Below are 14,335 nucleotides of genomic sequence, written 5' to 3'. Positions count from 1 at the left end.
CAAAATTCAAATTTCAAAGCCAGCCAGCCGTCGAATTTTCTCTTGGTATCTTCCTCTGTAGATTTTCTTCTTCTTCTCAGGAATTTCTGTTTCACAACTCACTGATCATTACAGGTACCTTTAAGAGAGCTAATTCTCCGGGCAGTCTGCAGATGCTGAAGGCTTCGCAACTCTCTCTCAACTGTTCACATTTTCCCGGTCTTTTATCCCCAAAGCATTGGATTGTGTCATTGGTTTTTAAGATTGTCAATATACTAAGTTCAAAATTGATTGGAGTTTGGTACTTTTTGAGGTATAAGTCAAACTGATTGGCCCAATTCAAATTTCCTTTTTTTTTGTCTCCAGGCAACCAGCTACACTAGCTATTGAACCAACAGGTTATATTGTATCTTGTTCAGAACACTTGGTGCTGTCAGACATTTCTGCTAGCTTTTAACTTTCTTAACACTTCCACACCTTCATAACAATAAGCTGAAGTCATCAGGGTATATTTGCAAAACCTCAGTCTAAATGAAGACAGCACAGGTAGGCTACACAGTTGCAAAGAACTTGGACACAAGTTTACCTCAAGTTAGTCCGATTCCTCCTTGAGATGGCAAACTCTTGGAAAGTTATTTGGAGAACATTTCTCCACTTTAAATCAGATGGCACATAATATCTCCACTGACAACTATGACCAAGTTCCCTTACTTAGGTTACAGAAAAAAAACTGTTGCACAAAGCCCATAAGAGGCAACGCTCTAGAAGAGAATATTTCTGATGTTAATGTACTTGGCAACCTTTTTACCCACCGTCAAGAACAGGTCATAAAAAGAAAGGCATTCTGCTCTGCATTTTCTATGAAAGAAGTGAGGAGTAGAAGGGTAATACTGGCTTGGCGACTAAATACAATAGCCCAAGGTTTTGCCAATAAAGAGGTTCTCAGTAACGGTGGTAATGACAGACACAGCCTAAAAACACAACACTTACCATTTTTACTGGCTCAGAGGTAGTCAGGCTAGGATTTACACATGCATTTTTACAGAAGTAGCTGCCCATTTACGCCACCAGCTACCTCCACTGAAGTGGAATTTTAGCAATACTGTATGCAGTATGGAGCCTGGACCGGACACAGTAGACCCACTGAGCACATGTCTGAACTTTGTGGATTCATTTGAATTGGCAGGGTACCACTTTGGATATAGTCCCAAATAGCTTTAAGGGGGTCAGGTATCATTCGGGGATTACTTACTTTTGTACATTGTTGACTGGAGGGAACATAGTTCCAATGGGTTTAAGCAATTTTTACTTAAAAAGAAACACACAGGTTGACAATACATCCAAGTACATTTTTATGAATGTATAGTCCTGTCGAATATGGTCCACAATATAGAACTTTGGATTTCTCTCCCACAAATGTGGATACCAGTTAGTGAGGTACAGCCTAGGGGGTCAGGTATATAATACTTTGAAATTTGTCTCATGTGCAGAGACACAGTGGTTAAGAAACTATTTAGCACGCTTGCCTTCATTGCTCAGACCGCTGAGTATAGGAATTAGTACGTCATGTTGAGGTTGTACAGAAAGTTGGTGAGGCTCTTCTGACATACCATGCACAGTTCTTACCGCCCTGTTATAGAAAAGATAGTATAAAGTTGGAGAGGGTTCAGAACAGATTTACCAGAATGTTGCTGGTAATGGAAGGTTTAAGTGGAAGCCGGGACGCTAAATGCCTTCAAGGCAGAAATTGATAGATTCTTGCTGTCTCGAGGAATTAAGGGCTACGGGGAGAACACTGGTAAGTGGAGTTGAAATGCCCATCAGCCATGATTGAATGGCGGAGTGGACTCAATGGGCCGAATGGCCTTACTTCCACTCCTATGTCTTATGGTCTTAAGGTATAGGGAGAGGCCAGGTCTTCTTTCAGTGGAGTGCTGGAGGTTGAGGGGTAACCTTAAATCAGGTTTTTAAAATCATGAGGGGTACAGATAAAGGCGTAGTGGTTCTATTCGCCGAACTGGAAGTTTTTGTTGCAAACGTTTCGTCCCCTGGCTAGGAGACATCATCAGTGCTCTGGAGCCTCCTGCGAAGCGCTTCTTTGATGTTTCTTCCGGCATTTATAGTGGTCTGTCCTTGCCGCTTCCGGGTGTCAGTTTCAGCTGTCCACTGTAGTGATTGGTATATTGGGTCCAGGTCGATGTGTCTGTTGATGGAATTTGTGGATGAATGCCATGCCTCTAGGAATTCCCTGGCTGTTCTCTGTCTGGCTTGCCCTATGATAGTAGCGTTTTCCCAGTCAAATTCATGTAGCTTGTTGTCTGAGTGTGTGGCTACTAGGGATAGCTGGTCGTGTCGTTTCGTGGCTAGTTGGTGTTCATGTATGCGGATTGTTAGCTGTCTTCCTGTTTGTCCTATATATAGTGTTTTGTGCAGTCCTTGCATGGTATTTTATAAACTACATTAGTATTGCTCATGTTGGGTATTGGCTCCTTTGTTCTAGTAAGTTGTTGTCTGAGCGTGGCTGTTGGTTTGTGTGCCGTTATGAGTCCTAGGGGTCGCAGTAGTCTGGCTGTCAGTTCTGAAACGCTCCTGATGTATGGTAGTGTGGCTAGTCCTTTTGGTTGTGGCATGTCCTCATTCCGTGGTCTATCTCTTAGGCATCTGTTGATAAAGTTGCGCGGGTATCCGTTTTTGGCGAATACCTTGTATAGGTGTTCCTCTTCCTCTTTTCGCAGTTCTGGTGTACTGCAGTGTGTTGTAGCTCTTTTGAATAGTGTCCTGATGCAGCTTCGTTTGTGTGTGTTGGGGTGGTTACTTTCATAATTTAGGACTTGGTCTGTGTGTTGTTTTCCTGTATACCCTGGTGGTGAATTCTCCGTTCGGTGTTCTCTGTACTATCACGTCTAGGAATGGGAGTTGGCTATCCTTTTCTACTTCTCTCGTGAATCGGATGCCTGTGAGTGTGGCGTTGATGATCCGGTGTGTTTTTTCTATTTCCGTGTTTTTGATGATTACAAAAGTGTCATCGACATATCTGACCCAGAGTTTGGGTTGAATTTGTGGTAGGGCTGTTTGTTCTAACCTTTGCATAACTGCCTCTGCTATGAGTCCCGAGAATGGTGATCCCATGGGTGTTCCGTTGATTTGTTCGTATATCTGATTGTTGAATGTAAAGTGTGTAGTGAGGCATAAGTCCAGTAGTTTAAGTATGCCGTCTTTGTTGATAGGTTCCGCCTCCTGTTTTCTGTTATGTATGTCCAGTAGGTTGGCTATCGTTTCTCTGGCTAGGATTTTGTCAATCGAAGTGAACAGTGCCGTCACGTCGAATGAGATCATGGTTTCTTGTTTGTCTATGTGTGTATTCCTGATGGTGTCCAAGAATTCCTGTGTTGGTTGTATGGAGTGTTTGGATCCGCTGACCAGGTGTTTTAGTTTCTGTTGTAGTTCTTTGGCCAGTTTGTATGCTGGTGTCCCTGGTAGTGATACTATGGGTCTGAGTGGGATGTCTGGTTTGTGTACTTTGGGTAGTCCATAGAATCTGGGGGTGTTGTTGCTTTCTGGTTTCATTCTTCGTAGGTCCGCTTTGGTTATTTGTCCGTTTTTTTGTAGATTCCTTAGAGTGTTATTTATTCTATTGGTGAGTTGTGGTGTGGGGTCGGAATCCTTCATTTGGTAGGTGTTGGTGTCTGCTAGTAGGTGTTGTGCTTTTTTGATGTAGTCTGATTTATCTAGGATGACAGTCATTCTGCCTTTATCTGCTGGTAGTATGATTATGTTCTTATCATTTCTTAGTGCTTTCAGTGCTTCCCTCTCCTTGGTGTTGAGGTTATGTGTTTGTCTTTTTCTTATCATCATAGGTACGACCGTTTGTCTTACTGTTTGTTGTGTCTCTTCAGTCAGTCCATTGGGATCACCAATCTCGGGACTCATAACAGAGGCAGTTATGCAAAGGTTAGAACAAACAGCCCTACCACAAATTCAACCCAAACTCTGGGTCAGATATGTCGATGACATGTTTGTAATCATCAAAAACACGGAAATAGAAAAAACACACCGGATCATCAACGCCACACTCACAGGCATCCGATTCACGAGAGAAGTAGAAAAGGATAGCCAACTCCCATTCCTAGACGTGATAGTACAGAGAACACCGAACGGAGAATTCACCACCAGGGTATACAGGAAAACAACACACAGACCAAGTCCTAAATTATGAAAGTAACCACCCCAACACACACAAACGAAGCTGCATCAGGACACTATTCAAAAGAGCTACAACACACTGCAGTACACCAGAACTGCGAAAAGAGGAAGAGGAACACCTATACAAGGTATTCGCCAAAAACGGATACCCGCGCAACTTTATCAACAGATGCCTAAGAGATAGACCACGGAATGAGGACATGCCACAACCAAAAGGACTAGCCACACTACCATACATCAGGAGCGTTTCAGAACTGACAGCCAGACTACTGCGACCCCTAGGACTCATAACGGCACACAAACCAACAGCCACGCTCAGACAACAACTTACTAGAACAAAGGAGCCAATACCCAACATGAGCAATATTAATGTAGTTTATAAAATACCATGCAAGGACTGCACAAAACACTATATATAGGACAAACAGGAAGACAGCTAACAATCCGCATACATGAACACCAACTAGCCACGAAACGACACGACCAGCTATCCCTAGTAGCCACACACTCAGACAACAAGCTACATGAATTTGACTGGGAAAACGCTACTATCATAGGGCAAGCCAGACAGAGAACAGCCAGGGAATTCCTAGAGGCATGGCATTCATCCACAAATTCCATCAACAGACACATCGACCTGGACCCAATATACCAATCACTACAGTGGACAGCTGAAACTGACACCCGGAAGCGGCAAGGACAGACCACTATAAATGCCGGAAGAAACATCAAAGAAGCACTTCGCAGGAGGCTCCAGAGCACTGATGATGTCTCCTAGCCAGGGGACGAAACGTTTGCAACAAAAACTTCCAGTTCGGCAAACAGAACCACTACAACGAGCACCCGAGCTACAAATCTTCGCACAAACTTTGTACAGATAAAGGCCTTTTCCCTATGGTGGGTGATTTCAAGACTAGGCAGTAGATGTTTAAAAGAGGAGAAAGATTTAAAAAGGACTGAGGCAGCTTTTCTTTTTAAAAGTGGCTCACGTGTGAAATGAACTTCCAGAGGAAATGGTTGCGCGCAAGTTACAATGTTTAAAAAACATTGGATAAGTACATGAATAAGGAAGGTTTGGAAGTATATAGGACAAGTGCAGGCAAATGGGATTAGCTTAGTTTGGATTCTGGGCAGTACGGACTGGTTGAACAAAAAGGTCTGTTTCCATGCTGTATGACTCTATGGCTTTGTACTCAGTCCACATGGCCCCCAGCTGCCTCCTCAGTTCCCCCTGAGTTTCTCAGCCTGGCTGCTCATCCATCCTGCACCAACCACTCTTCCCTCAACCAGAAAATGGCAGCCATTTTTAACAAGTCAGATGCATGGAACCCAGAATTCTCCCACCTCCGACCTGCAAATGAAAGAAAAGTCAGGGTCGAACATCACAACGGCATGTGCCCTGATTCATTTTTCAGAGTCAAGCCACTTTCACAACCCTTAGAGTCAGCCTGGATACATTAGCTAATTCATGACCCACCGCAGATTGAATCAGCTGAGTATTGCACAGCTAGTTACATGTATTGTGCTGAATCAATATGGGAGCACTAGGAAGATCATTAATTCTTCCCGATGTGAAGTTCAAGATGATAGACACCCTAGATTGAGAAGACAGTTCCCCTCTGGGTTTTGAGCGTTGTATCGGATATTTTCAGTGTCACCACCATGAACATTCCAGTGATTCGTCAAGGAGGATCTGGCAGACACCTGAGAAGTCACTATTCTCCATCCTCAGCATGAGAGGTGCAAGCTCCACTGACAGCTACAAGAAAGGTGAACACTTGTTCTGCATTGGGTGATAAATACAAATGTGGCATTGAAAAAAATGTGCACTATTAATTTATCCTCTTCCCACGTGAGCGGATTATGTGTGGAGATATAGCAATCCTTACCCTTTAGGTCTCGGATTATCCTTTGGATTTGGCTTTCTCCAACAGACACCGCCATCTTTGTGGTTTAAACTCCAATGGTCTATAACCTGCTTAAATGCACAAATATTTTTAATTAAGAAATACAAGTTGAATTCAACAGACTGCAGAATAAAAAATGAAAATTATGGGATCTGCTGCACCAAGGCTTACTGCATTATTCCTAGCATTATGGACATGCAAGGAGGCAGGAAAAATAGCATGTGGGATGACTTATTTAGGCGGATGCAAAACTTTATTTTCCTTACAGCAGGTACAGAAACAAGAAATAAAAAAAAAAATCAATGGTGCATTTGTGGTGCATTGAGCATTCCACCAGCTTGTGGTGAGTTCACATTTCTAATACAGTTGAGATATTTTCACATCAACATGTGCAGAGATGTTATTCCACACCCCTAGGGCAGATGCAATTCCAGGATTCCCAGTTCAGGGTTCAGGACAGTACCACTGCACCACAACAGCCCTCAAAAGAAGTTTAGGGGGAGTTATCAATCTTTTAAAATATTATGGGAATGTATGTTTTAAAAGTATTTACAAACAATCTGTTTCAACTATGTTATGGCACACCTCTGGAGCAGGTGGGATTTGAACCCAGACATCCTGGCTCAAAGGCAGGGACACTACCACATACAAATATATTTGTATGTTATGAATCTTCAGTATTGAGAGAATGTTCAATAAAGTCTTACTCTCAATAAAACTAGCATGACACAAGAGTTGTTTTTGGTGTAAGTTTATTGTAATTGAATGGCAGGAGAGAGAGTAAGAAGAGAAAACTAGATTGTGCATGGAGGTTCAGGATTGGCAAGAGATTGAATCAGTGAAGGGAGTTGCAGAGTGAGGTTGGAAGCATTGAGCATTGGAAGAGGGTTCCAGGAGAGTGTACAGGGTGGATAAGGGGCATGGAGGAGTGAAGTGGAAAAGGCCTGTTATCCTCGTACAACTCCGGGAGGTTGGTAAGGCAATGCAAAACAAGGAGGGACCTAAAAGCCAAATATGACCCCATGTCAATGTAGTATCCTTCCAGTGTTTTGAGTTCACCTGCAATATTTCAACTACCTCCTGCAAGATTGTAAATTACATCGTCCGACAGCAATGCACAAAAGGGAAGATCAGCTCAGCCTGCAAGTGCAGCATACCCCACAGAATGCTGTAATTAATACTGGACAATAATATGGATATTCAGTAAATTTGAACGCACAATTTCTTCCAGAATAAAGGAAATGTTCCCAATTTCCTTGCAACCATCCATATGTACTAACTGCACATTTTGCCATTACAATTAGTTCTCCAAGTTAAGCAACAAATGACAATGACGTACAATGAACCAAGTGAAACCAATGTAATGTGAAATTTTACATTTAGTTTTGTCAAAGACTTTTCTGCTCTCAGGTCTTACTGTAATGGAACTGGGCGGGGAAATCTATGAGCAGTGATGCAAAATCTGTGTGATAAGGAGAAGCTTTTATCAGCCACCTGCACTGTCACTCATAAGTGGCTTATTCCCCAGTTGCTAAACTGAATGGGGGGGGCGGGGGAAACAAAGAAAACGGAACTGGCACTCAGTTCTAGTTACAATATCAGAAATGGCATGCTGTGAGAAAATCCTGTGTACTTTGTCCTTCATTGGAACAGATTAACAATACGAGATAACAAGGGCAGTATCACTGCAATTCACTTAATGATGGGATACTCTGCTAATTCTGTACCCCATAGAAATCCCTCAAAACAAAGTATAACATTGGTCATTTACATTAAAATGAACAATAATCTGGTTTTGAAGAAGAGTTATTACAGACTCACAATGTTAACTCCATCCTTCTCCAGACATTGCCAGACCTGCTCAGTTTCTATAGCATTCAGTGTTTATTTCAGCAAATAATCTCATTAATATTTGAAGACATCAGGAAAAAAAAACCTAACACAGGCAAATCAGAAACTTCTTCATCATTCATAGTGTAAGACAGGGTAACAAAAATGACAGTGGTAAAGACAACTCGAGAACTACTGCTGTGACTCAACCATAATGTCTTCAAAAAAATTCCTTGGAAATAAACTGGCAGTAGACAAGGAGAATTCAATAGATGAAACATATTTGGGTTTTCAAGGGGCCTTTGGTACAATGGGCAAGAGCACTCAAGTGAACATGGAGTCAATGAACAATTTGGAAAACGGTTTGGAAGTTCCCTAGAAGTCAGAAAACAGAATCAGTTCAGGATTCTTACACAGGCTGGCAAGAAGCATGAAGCAGAGTCCCTCACAGATGGATCCTTGGACAACTGCTGTTCGCTATTTATGCAATTCACATCTGAGAATTTAAACCACAATTTTAAAATTTGCAACTGTCAAATTATGTGGGCGGCGAGGTGGGTTTGAGGATAGTTAATACAAAGAAGGATTGCGACAAAATAGTAAAAGAGTCAATGAGGCCTCAGAACTGCATGTAATTGGCAAATGAATTTCAATACAACAGAAGTGAAGTGATGCATGTTCATAAGGCTACAAGGAGTTCACACAATGCTTAGAAAAACAAGAATCTAAAACTGGAGATGGTAGAAAGGGATCTGGAACAAAGAATCACAATTATTAAAAGTAGTACCTCAGGTTAATAAAGTACCAAATTAATGTAAAAATAAAGCACTTGGGCTCATTTCTAGAGGAATAGAATTGAAATGCCTCACAGAGAAATGAGAGCAGATTTAACTTCCATATAACAAAAAGAAAGCAAGGTACTAAGGTGCTGGAGAAGATGCAACACACATGTACACAGGATGACACCAGAGAGGTCACAAGGAAAGTTAAGGAGCCGGGCCTTCAGTTAAAACAAAGCAGCTGGAGAATGATCGAATAAAGGTCTTCATTACGGAGGGATTGGATAAGGTAGAAATACAAGTGTTTTTACCACTTATGGAAGAAGTCCAAAATTAGGCAATCTAAATATAAGGTTCAATACAGTACTAAAGAAATAAAAAAAACCTGTTACCCAGACTGCGGTTACAAACCTACCACAAGTAGGATTTGAGGTGAATAGCTACGTTGCATTTAAGAGGAAGCTTGAGAAGGTCATGATAGAGAAAGGAATAGAAAGGACAAGTCGATAGAGTTTCATAACGTATAGTAGAAGGTTCCTATGGAGTACAAATACCAATTTGGATGACTACAAAAACCATAAGACATTGGAGCAGAAGTAGTCCACTCAGTTCATCAAGTCTATTCCGCCATTCAATAAGTTCATGGCTGATCAGATATCCTCAGCTCCACTTTCTTCCCTTTTCCCCCACAGCCCTTATTTCTCTTATTGATTAAAAATATCACTTTCAGCCTTGAATATACCCAATGATTCAGCCTCACCAGCTATCTGTTGTGAAGAATGCCACATTCAGAAACAATTCCTCATCATCTCTGTCCAAAATATGCAATCCCTCATTCTGAGAATATGCCCTCTGGTCCTAGACTCTCCCACAATAGGAAACATCAAACTGTCTATATTAATACTCCATCAAGTCCCCAAAATCCTGCATGTTTCAATAAGCCACATCTCATTCTTCCAACCTCCAATAAGTGCAGACCAATTAACTCAAACATCTCCTTGTAAGACCATCTCTCCGTACGTGGTATCAGCCTAGGGGTCCTTCCCTGGGCTGCCTGTATATTTTTCCTTAGACAAGGGGCCCAAAACGGTTTACAGTTGTTCAATTATGGTCTGACCAGTGATTTGCCTCATTTTAGCATAGCCTCCCTATTTTATACTCCATTCCCTTTGAAGTAAAGGTTAACACTCATGCTGTTTCTCTATTCCTCACTGAATTTGTATGCTAGGTATTTGTGTATTCATACAATGATGAGCTCGGTCAAAAGGCTAGTTTCTGTTCTGCAAATTCAGTGCAACGGTGTTTAGCTAAGATTCACGCATTGGAAAGTGGCTTAACATGCTGATGTGGCTGTTAGAATAGGATCCTTGGTTTTATAGATACAAATAAAATCCAAAAGCAAGGCTATTATGCTAACGTTTTATAAATTACAAGTTAGGCCTCAGCTGAAATGCTGCATTTAATTCTGGGCACCACATTTTAGGAATGGCATCAAGATCATGGAAAGACCCTGGCAGAAACTACATACCATATAGTGGTACCAGGGATGCGAGACTTCAGTTATACATAGACCCAAAAAGCAGAGGTCCTTCACTCTAACACAAATAACAATTGCTTGTGAATCTCCATGTCTTTCCCAGCAGCTTTATCACCTATTCAACTATTGAGGGCCCATCTTTGGAATGCTCTCAAAATAAAATTTCTTTTGACCATATTCTAGAGATAGGCCCTCAATCAAGTGCTCACCATCCCCCACCCCAAGAACTGCTATCACACTACCTCCTCAACAAAGCATTTAGCCCTAAGTGTAATATGGCCTTTCACTTAGCTCAGAGTCTAAAACTTCATGCAGAATGCCTCACGATGTGCAACTGCAACAGAGCAAAATATAAATGCAAGTTGTGGTGGGTCTTATGGGGAGATTTTAAAAATGTTCAAAAATATGAAGATATTGGTAACAGATCCAAAGCTACCTTTCAACAAAGTACTAGATGAATTGGACTAACAAAGGCAAAGTATGTAGGGTATCGCAGAAAGGGCAATAAAGTAGTACTATAGGGATACCTCTATCACAGAGCCATCAGGGCCAGGATGGACCGAATGGTCACCTTCTGATGATCAGGCTCCCTACTCCACAGGCCCATACTTACACTGATCGCATAGGCCTCACTTCCTTGACAGCTCTTCGTTTGCTGTAAGCAGAAATGCCAGGCCACAAATCTAGAGGCGAAAGAAGAGGCAATAGGAGCCACACATTAGTGCCCTCAAGACAAACCTTCACCAAAGCGGCCATCACCCCCCCTCCTTATTAACATTAGGAAACAAGCTCATCACTCACCACCAACCCCCGCCCCCATCACCACAGCGGGCACGCACCAAACTAACTTGCTGAGCGATGTGCCGGGAGACCAATCAGCACCAGGACGTCAGCGCCGTACGCGGGCAATCAACCAATCAACCGCCGAGGGAGGTGGGATTGTATGGACATCAAGTTTGTGTGTGGCAGATTGTCAACAATGGACTGTCACCTGACCGGCTGGGTAATCCGCTCCGGGCCTGGGCTGTCCATCACAGGGCAGCACGTGCCCCATCCTGGGCTGTCAATCACAGGGCAGCACGTGCCCCGTCCTGGGCTGTCAATCACAGGGCAGCATGTGCCCCGTCCTGGACTGTCCATCACAGGGCAGCATGTGCCCCATCCTAGGCTGTCAATCACAGGGCAGCACGTGCCCCGTCCTGGGCTGTCCATCACAGGGCAGCACGTGCCCCGTCCTGGGCTGTCAATCACAGGGCAGCACGTGCCCCGTCCTGGGCTGTCAATCACAGGGCAGCATGTGCCCCGTCCTGGACTGTCCATCACAGGGCAGCATGTGCCCCATCCTAGGCTGTCAATCACAGGGCAGCACGTGCCCCGTCCTAGGCTGTCAATCACAGGGCAGCATGTGCCCCGTCCTGGACTGTCCATCACAGGGCAGCATGTGCCCCGTCCTGGACTGTCCATCACAGGGCAGCATGTGCTCCGTCCCGCACTGTCAATCACAGGGCAGGATCTGCCCCGTCCTGGGCTGTCAATCACAGGGCAGTATCTGCCCCGTCCTGGACTGTCCATCACAGGGCAGCATGTGCTCCGTCCCGCACTGTCAATCACAGGGCAGGATCTGCCCCGTCCTGGGCTGTCAATCACAGGGCAGTATCTGCCCCGTCCTGGGCTGTCAATCACAGGGCAGCATGTGCCCCGTCCTGCACTGTCCACCACAGGGCAGAATGTGCTCCGTCCTGGGCTGGCAATCACAGGGCAGTATCTGCCCCGTCCTGGGCTGTCAATCACAGGGCAGCACGTGCCCCATCCTGGGCTGTCAATCACAGGGCAGCACGTGCCCCATCCTGGGCTGTCAATCACAGGGCAGTATCTGCCCCATCCTGGGCTGTCAATCACAGGGCAGTATATGCTCCGTCCTGGGCTCAAAAAGGTTGTTGCTCGAAAATCACAGCCATTCAGGCAGCATCCGAGGAGCAGGAGAGTCGGCTTTTCGAGCATAAGCTCTTTATCAGGAATGACATCTCCCTCTCCTGGGATGCAGCACGACAGGTTGTGCTTTTCCAACACCACACTTTTTGACTTTGACCTCCAGCATCTGCAATCCTCACTTTCTCCTTCCTGGGCTGTCAATCACAAGGCAGCAAGTGCCTGGGCCTAGGCTGTCAATTGTAGGGCAGCCAGGACCCGGGCTGTCAATCACTGAGCAACGTGGACCTGTCAATCACTCGGCACAAATAGCATGAACAAGAGAGATGCAATGTCTTCTGAAGGATATCAGTGCAGAGGTCATTCTTAACATGCAGATCAGGAGTAGAATAAGGGCATTTGACCCCTCAAGGCTGCTGCCCATTCTATAAGATTATGGCCGATTTGATGGGATGCTAAATTCCACATTCCCATCTCCTCACCATAGCCCTTGATTCCCTTGCCTAAAAGTAATTTATCTGCTTTGTCTTGCAAATATTCAGTGACCTAATTTCTGCCACCTTTTTAAGGTTGTGTTTCAAGGTTGTCCAAACCCTCTGAGAGAGAAAAGTGGGCGGCACGGTGGCACAGTGGTTAGCACTGCTGCCTCACAGCGCCTGAGACCAGGGTTCAATTCCCGACTCAGGCGACTGACTGTGTGGAGTTTGCACGTTCTCCCCGTGTCTGCGTGGGTTTCCTCCGGGTGCTCTGGTTTCCTCCCACAGTCCAAAGATGTGCGGGTTAGGTGAATTGGCCATGCTAAATTGCCCATAGTGTTAGGTAAGGGGTAAATGTAGGTGTATGGGTGGGTTTCGCTTCGGCGGGTCGGTGTGGACTTGTTGGGCCGAAGGGCCTGTTTCCACACTGTAAGTCTAATCTAATCTAATCTTCCTCATCTTTGCCCTAAAAGGGTGATGCCTAATTTTAGATCAGTGTCTCCAGTTCTGGATTCACTTATAAATGAAAACATGCTTTCCATGTTCACTGTATCAAGACCATTCAGGACATTACATACATCAATCAAGTCACCAGTGAAATTCCAGTGATAACAAGCCCAGCTTGACCAGCCTTTCCCCAAAAGACAACACCCTCATGAGAAATAAACCTTCACTGAACTGCCTGCAATGCGTCTATATCCTCAAATAAGAAGATTTGAGATGTAGCCTTGCCAATTTCCTATATAATTGAAGCATAACATCTTTGCTTGTATGTTCAATTCCTCTCTTAATGTAGAGTAGCATAGGGAGGGATAAGAGCATGGTGGGATTATAATAACAATGCTGAAAATATTAATATTAAAATTAAATTTAAATTTTCATTGATTGCCAATGAAAATCAGCGAGTACATTTTTCTGTATTTACATAAAAGATGTGCTGTCAAAGTAGACGTTTTGTGCATTGTCTCCCAGGGTCGTAAAGACTGAGTAGACCAAGTATTCTGATGGCAAGAGAGCACATGGGTGACAACCTTTGGTACAACAAATTCTGCAGTGTGGACATGGTGTTTGTACAGATTCTCTAAATGTCATGCTCCAGCAGCAGCACTGTCAATATAAGTCAATGTAAAGAGACCAAAATGTCCCTGGTTTTAATAACAAGTATGGGGGAGGTATTACAATAGCTCAATGATAAAATGCTTTTATGCCCAGTAGGGGTATGTTACACATGGGTCAAAAAACATCTGGAGTCCTGACAAGATGCAGGATGTACTTGCAATTGGTGTCAGCCTGCCATACATTTATGGCATAGTACAGTCACTAGGTTTTCAGACATAACCATCGCTTCCAGGGGATACTGTATTGCAGGAAGAAGCCATTTCCTAATGAAGGGCTTATGCCTGACACGTCGATTTTCCTGCTCCTCGGATGCTGCCTGACTTTTCCAGCACCACACTCTTGACTCTGATTTCCAGCATCTGCAGTCCTCATTTTCTGCTGCAGGAAGAAGCATTCAATTAGCCTGCTGAAACCTCAGCTTGTTTATTGCATTGGAGTGACTGTTCGCCCAATCCTGCTGAACTGACTTCTCACTTCCTTGAGAAAATCACGTAATGGCTTAGCAAGTTCTGCAAACTCTGACACGAACAGGTGCTGTTAGAATTGCTGAAAACAATCTTGTCAGTAGTGATGCTT

At 43.9% G+C, this 14,335-nt stretch overlaps 1 protein-coding gene across 4 annotated transcripts in view; it reads right to left on the bottom strand.

Moving 5' to 3' along the window:
- Window positions 1-11,066, bottom strand: part of fyco1a (FYVE and coiled-coil domain autophagy adaptor 1a) — a 184,700-nt gene extending 173,634 nt beyond the window's left edge. The window contains exons 1-3 of one of the 4 annotated variants that reach the window (XM_060850197.1): window positions 11,037-11,066; window positions 10,763-10,918; window positions 6,072-6,157 (exon numbers count right to left, since the gene is read on the bottom strand). In XM_060850197.1, the coding sequence (XP_060706180.1) occupies window positions 6,072-6,126 (55 nt within the window). In that variant the 5' untranslated portion in view covers window positions 6,127-6,157; window positions 10,763-10,918; window positions 11,037-11,066. Of the gene's footprint in view, window positions 1-6,071; window positions 6,161-10,762; window positions 10,996-11,036 lie in introns of those variants that run through there. The other 3 variants (XM_060850196.1, XM_060850198.1, XM_060850199.1) reach the window with 3 other exon arrangements.
- Between the last annotated feature and the right edge of the window lie 3,269 nt (window positions 11,067-14,335).

The sequence above is a fragment of the Hemiscyllium ocellatum genome, chromosome 34, assembly GCF_020745735.1.
Source record: "Hemiscyllium ocellatum isolate sHemOce1 chromosome 34, sHemOce1.pat.X.cur, whole genome shotgun sequence".
Taxonomy (NCBI): domain Eukaryota; kingdom Metazoa; phylum Chordata; class Chondrichthyes; order Orectolobiformes; family Hemiscylliidae; genus Hemiscyllium; species Hemiscyllium ocellatum.
The sequence above is the reverse complement of the archived record's forward strand: the minus strand, read 5'-3'. Positions and strand labels throughout refer to the sequence as shown.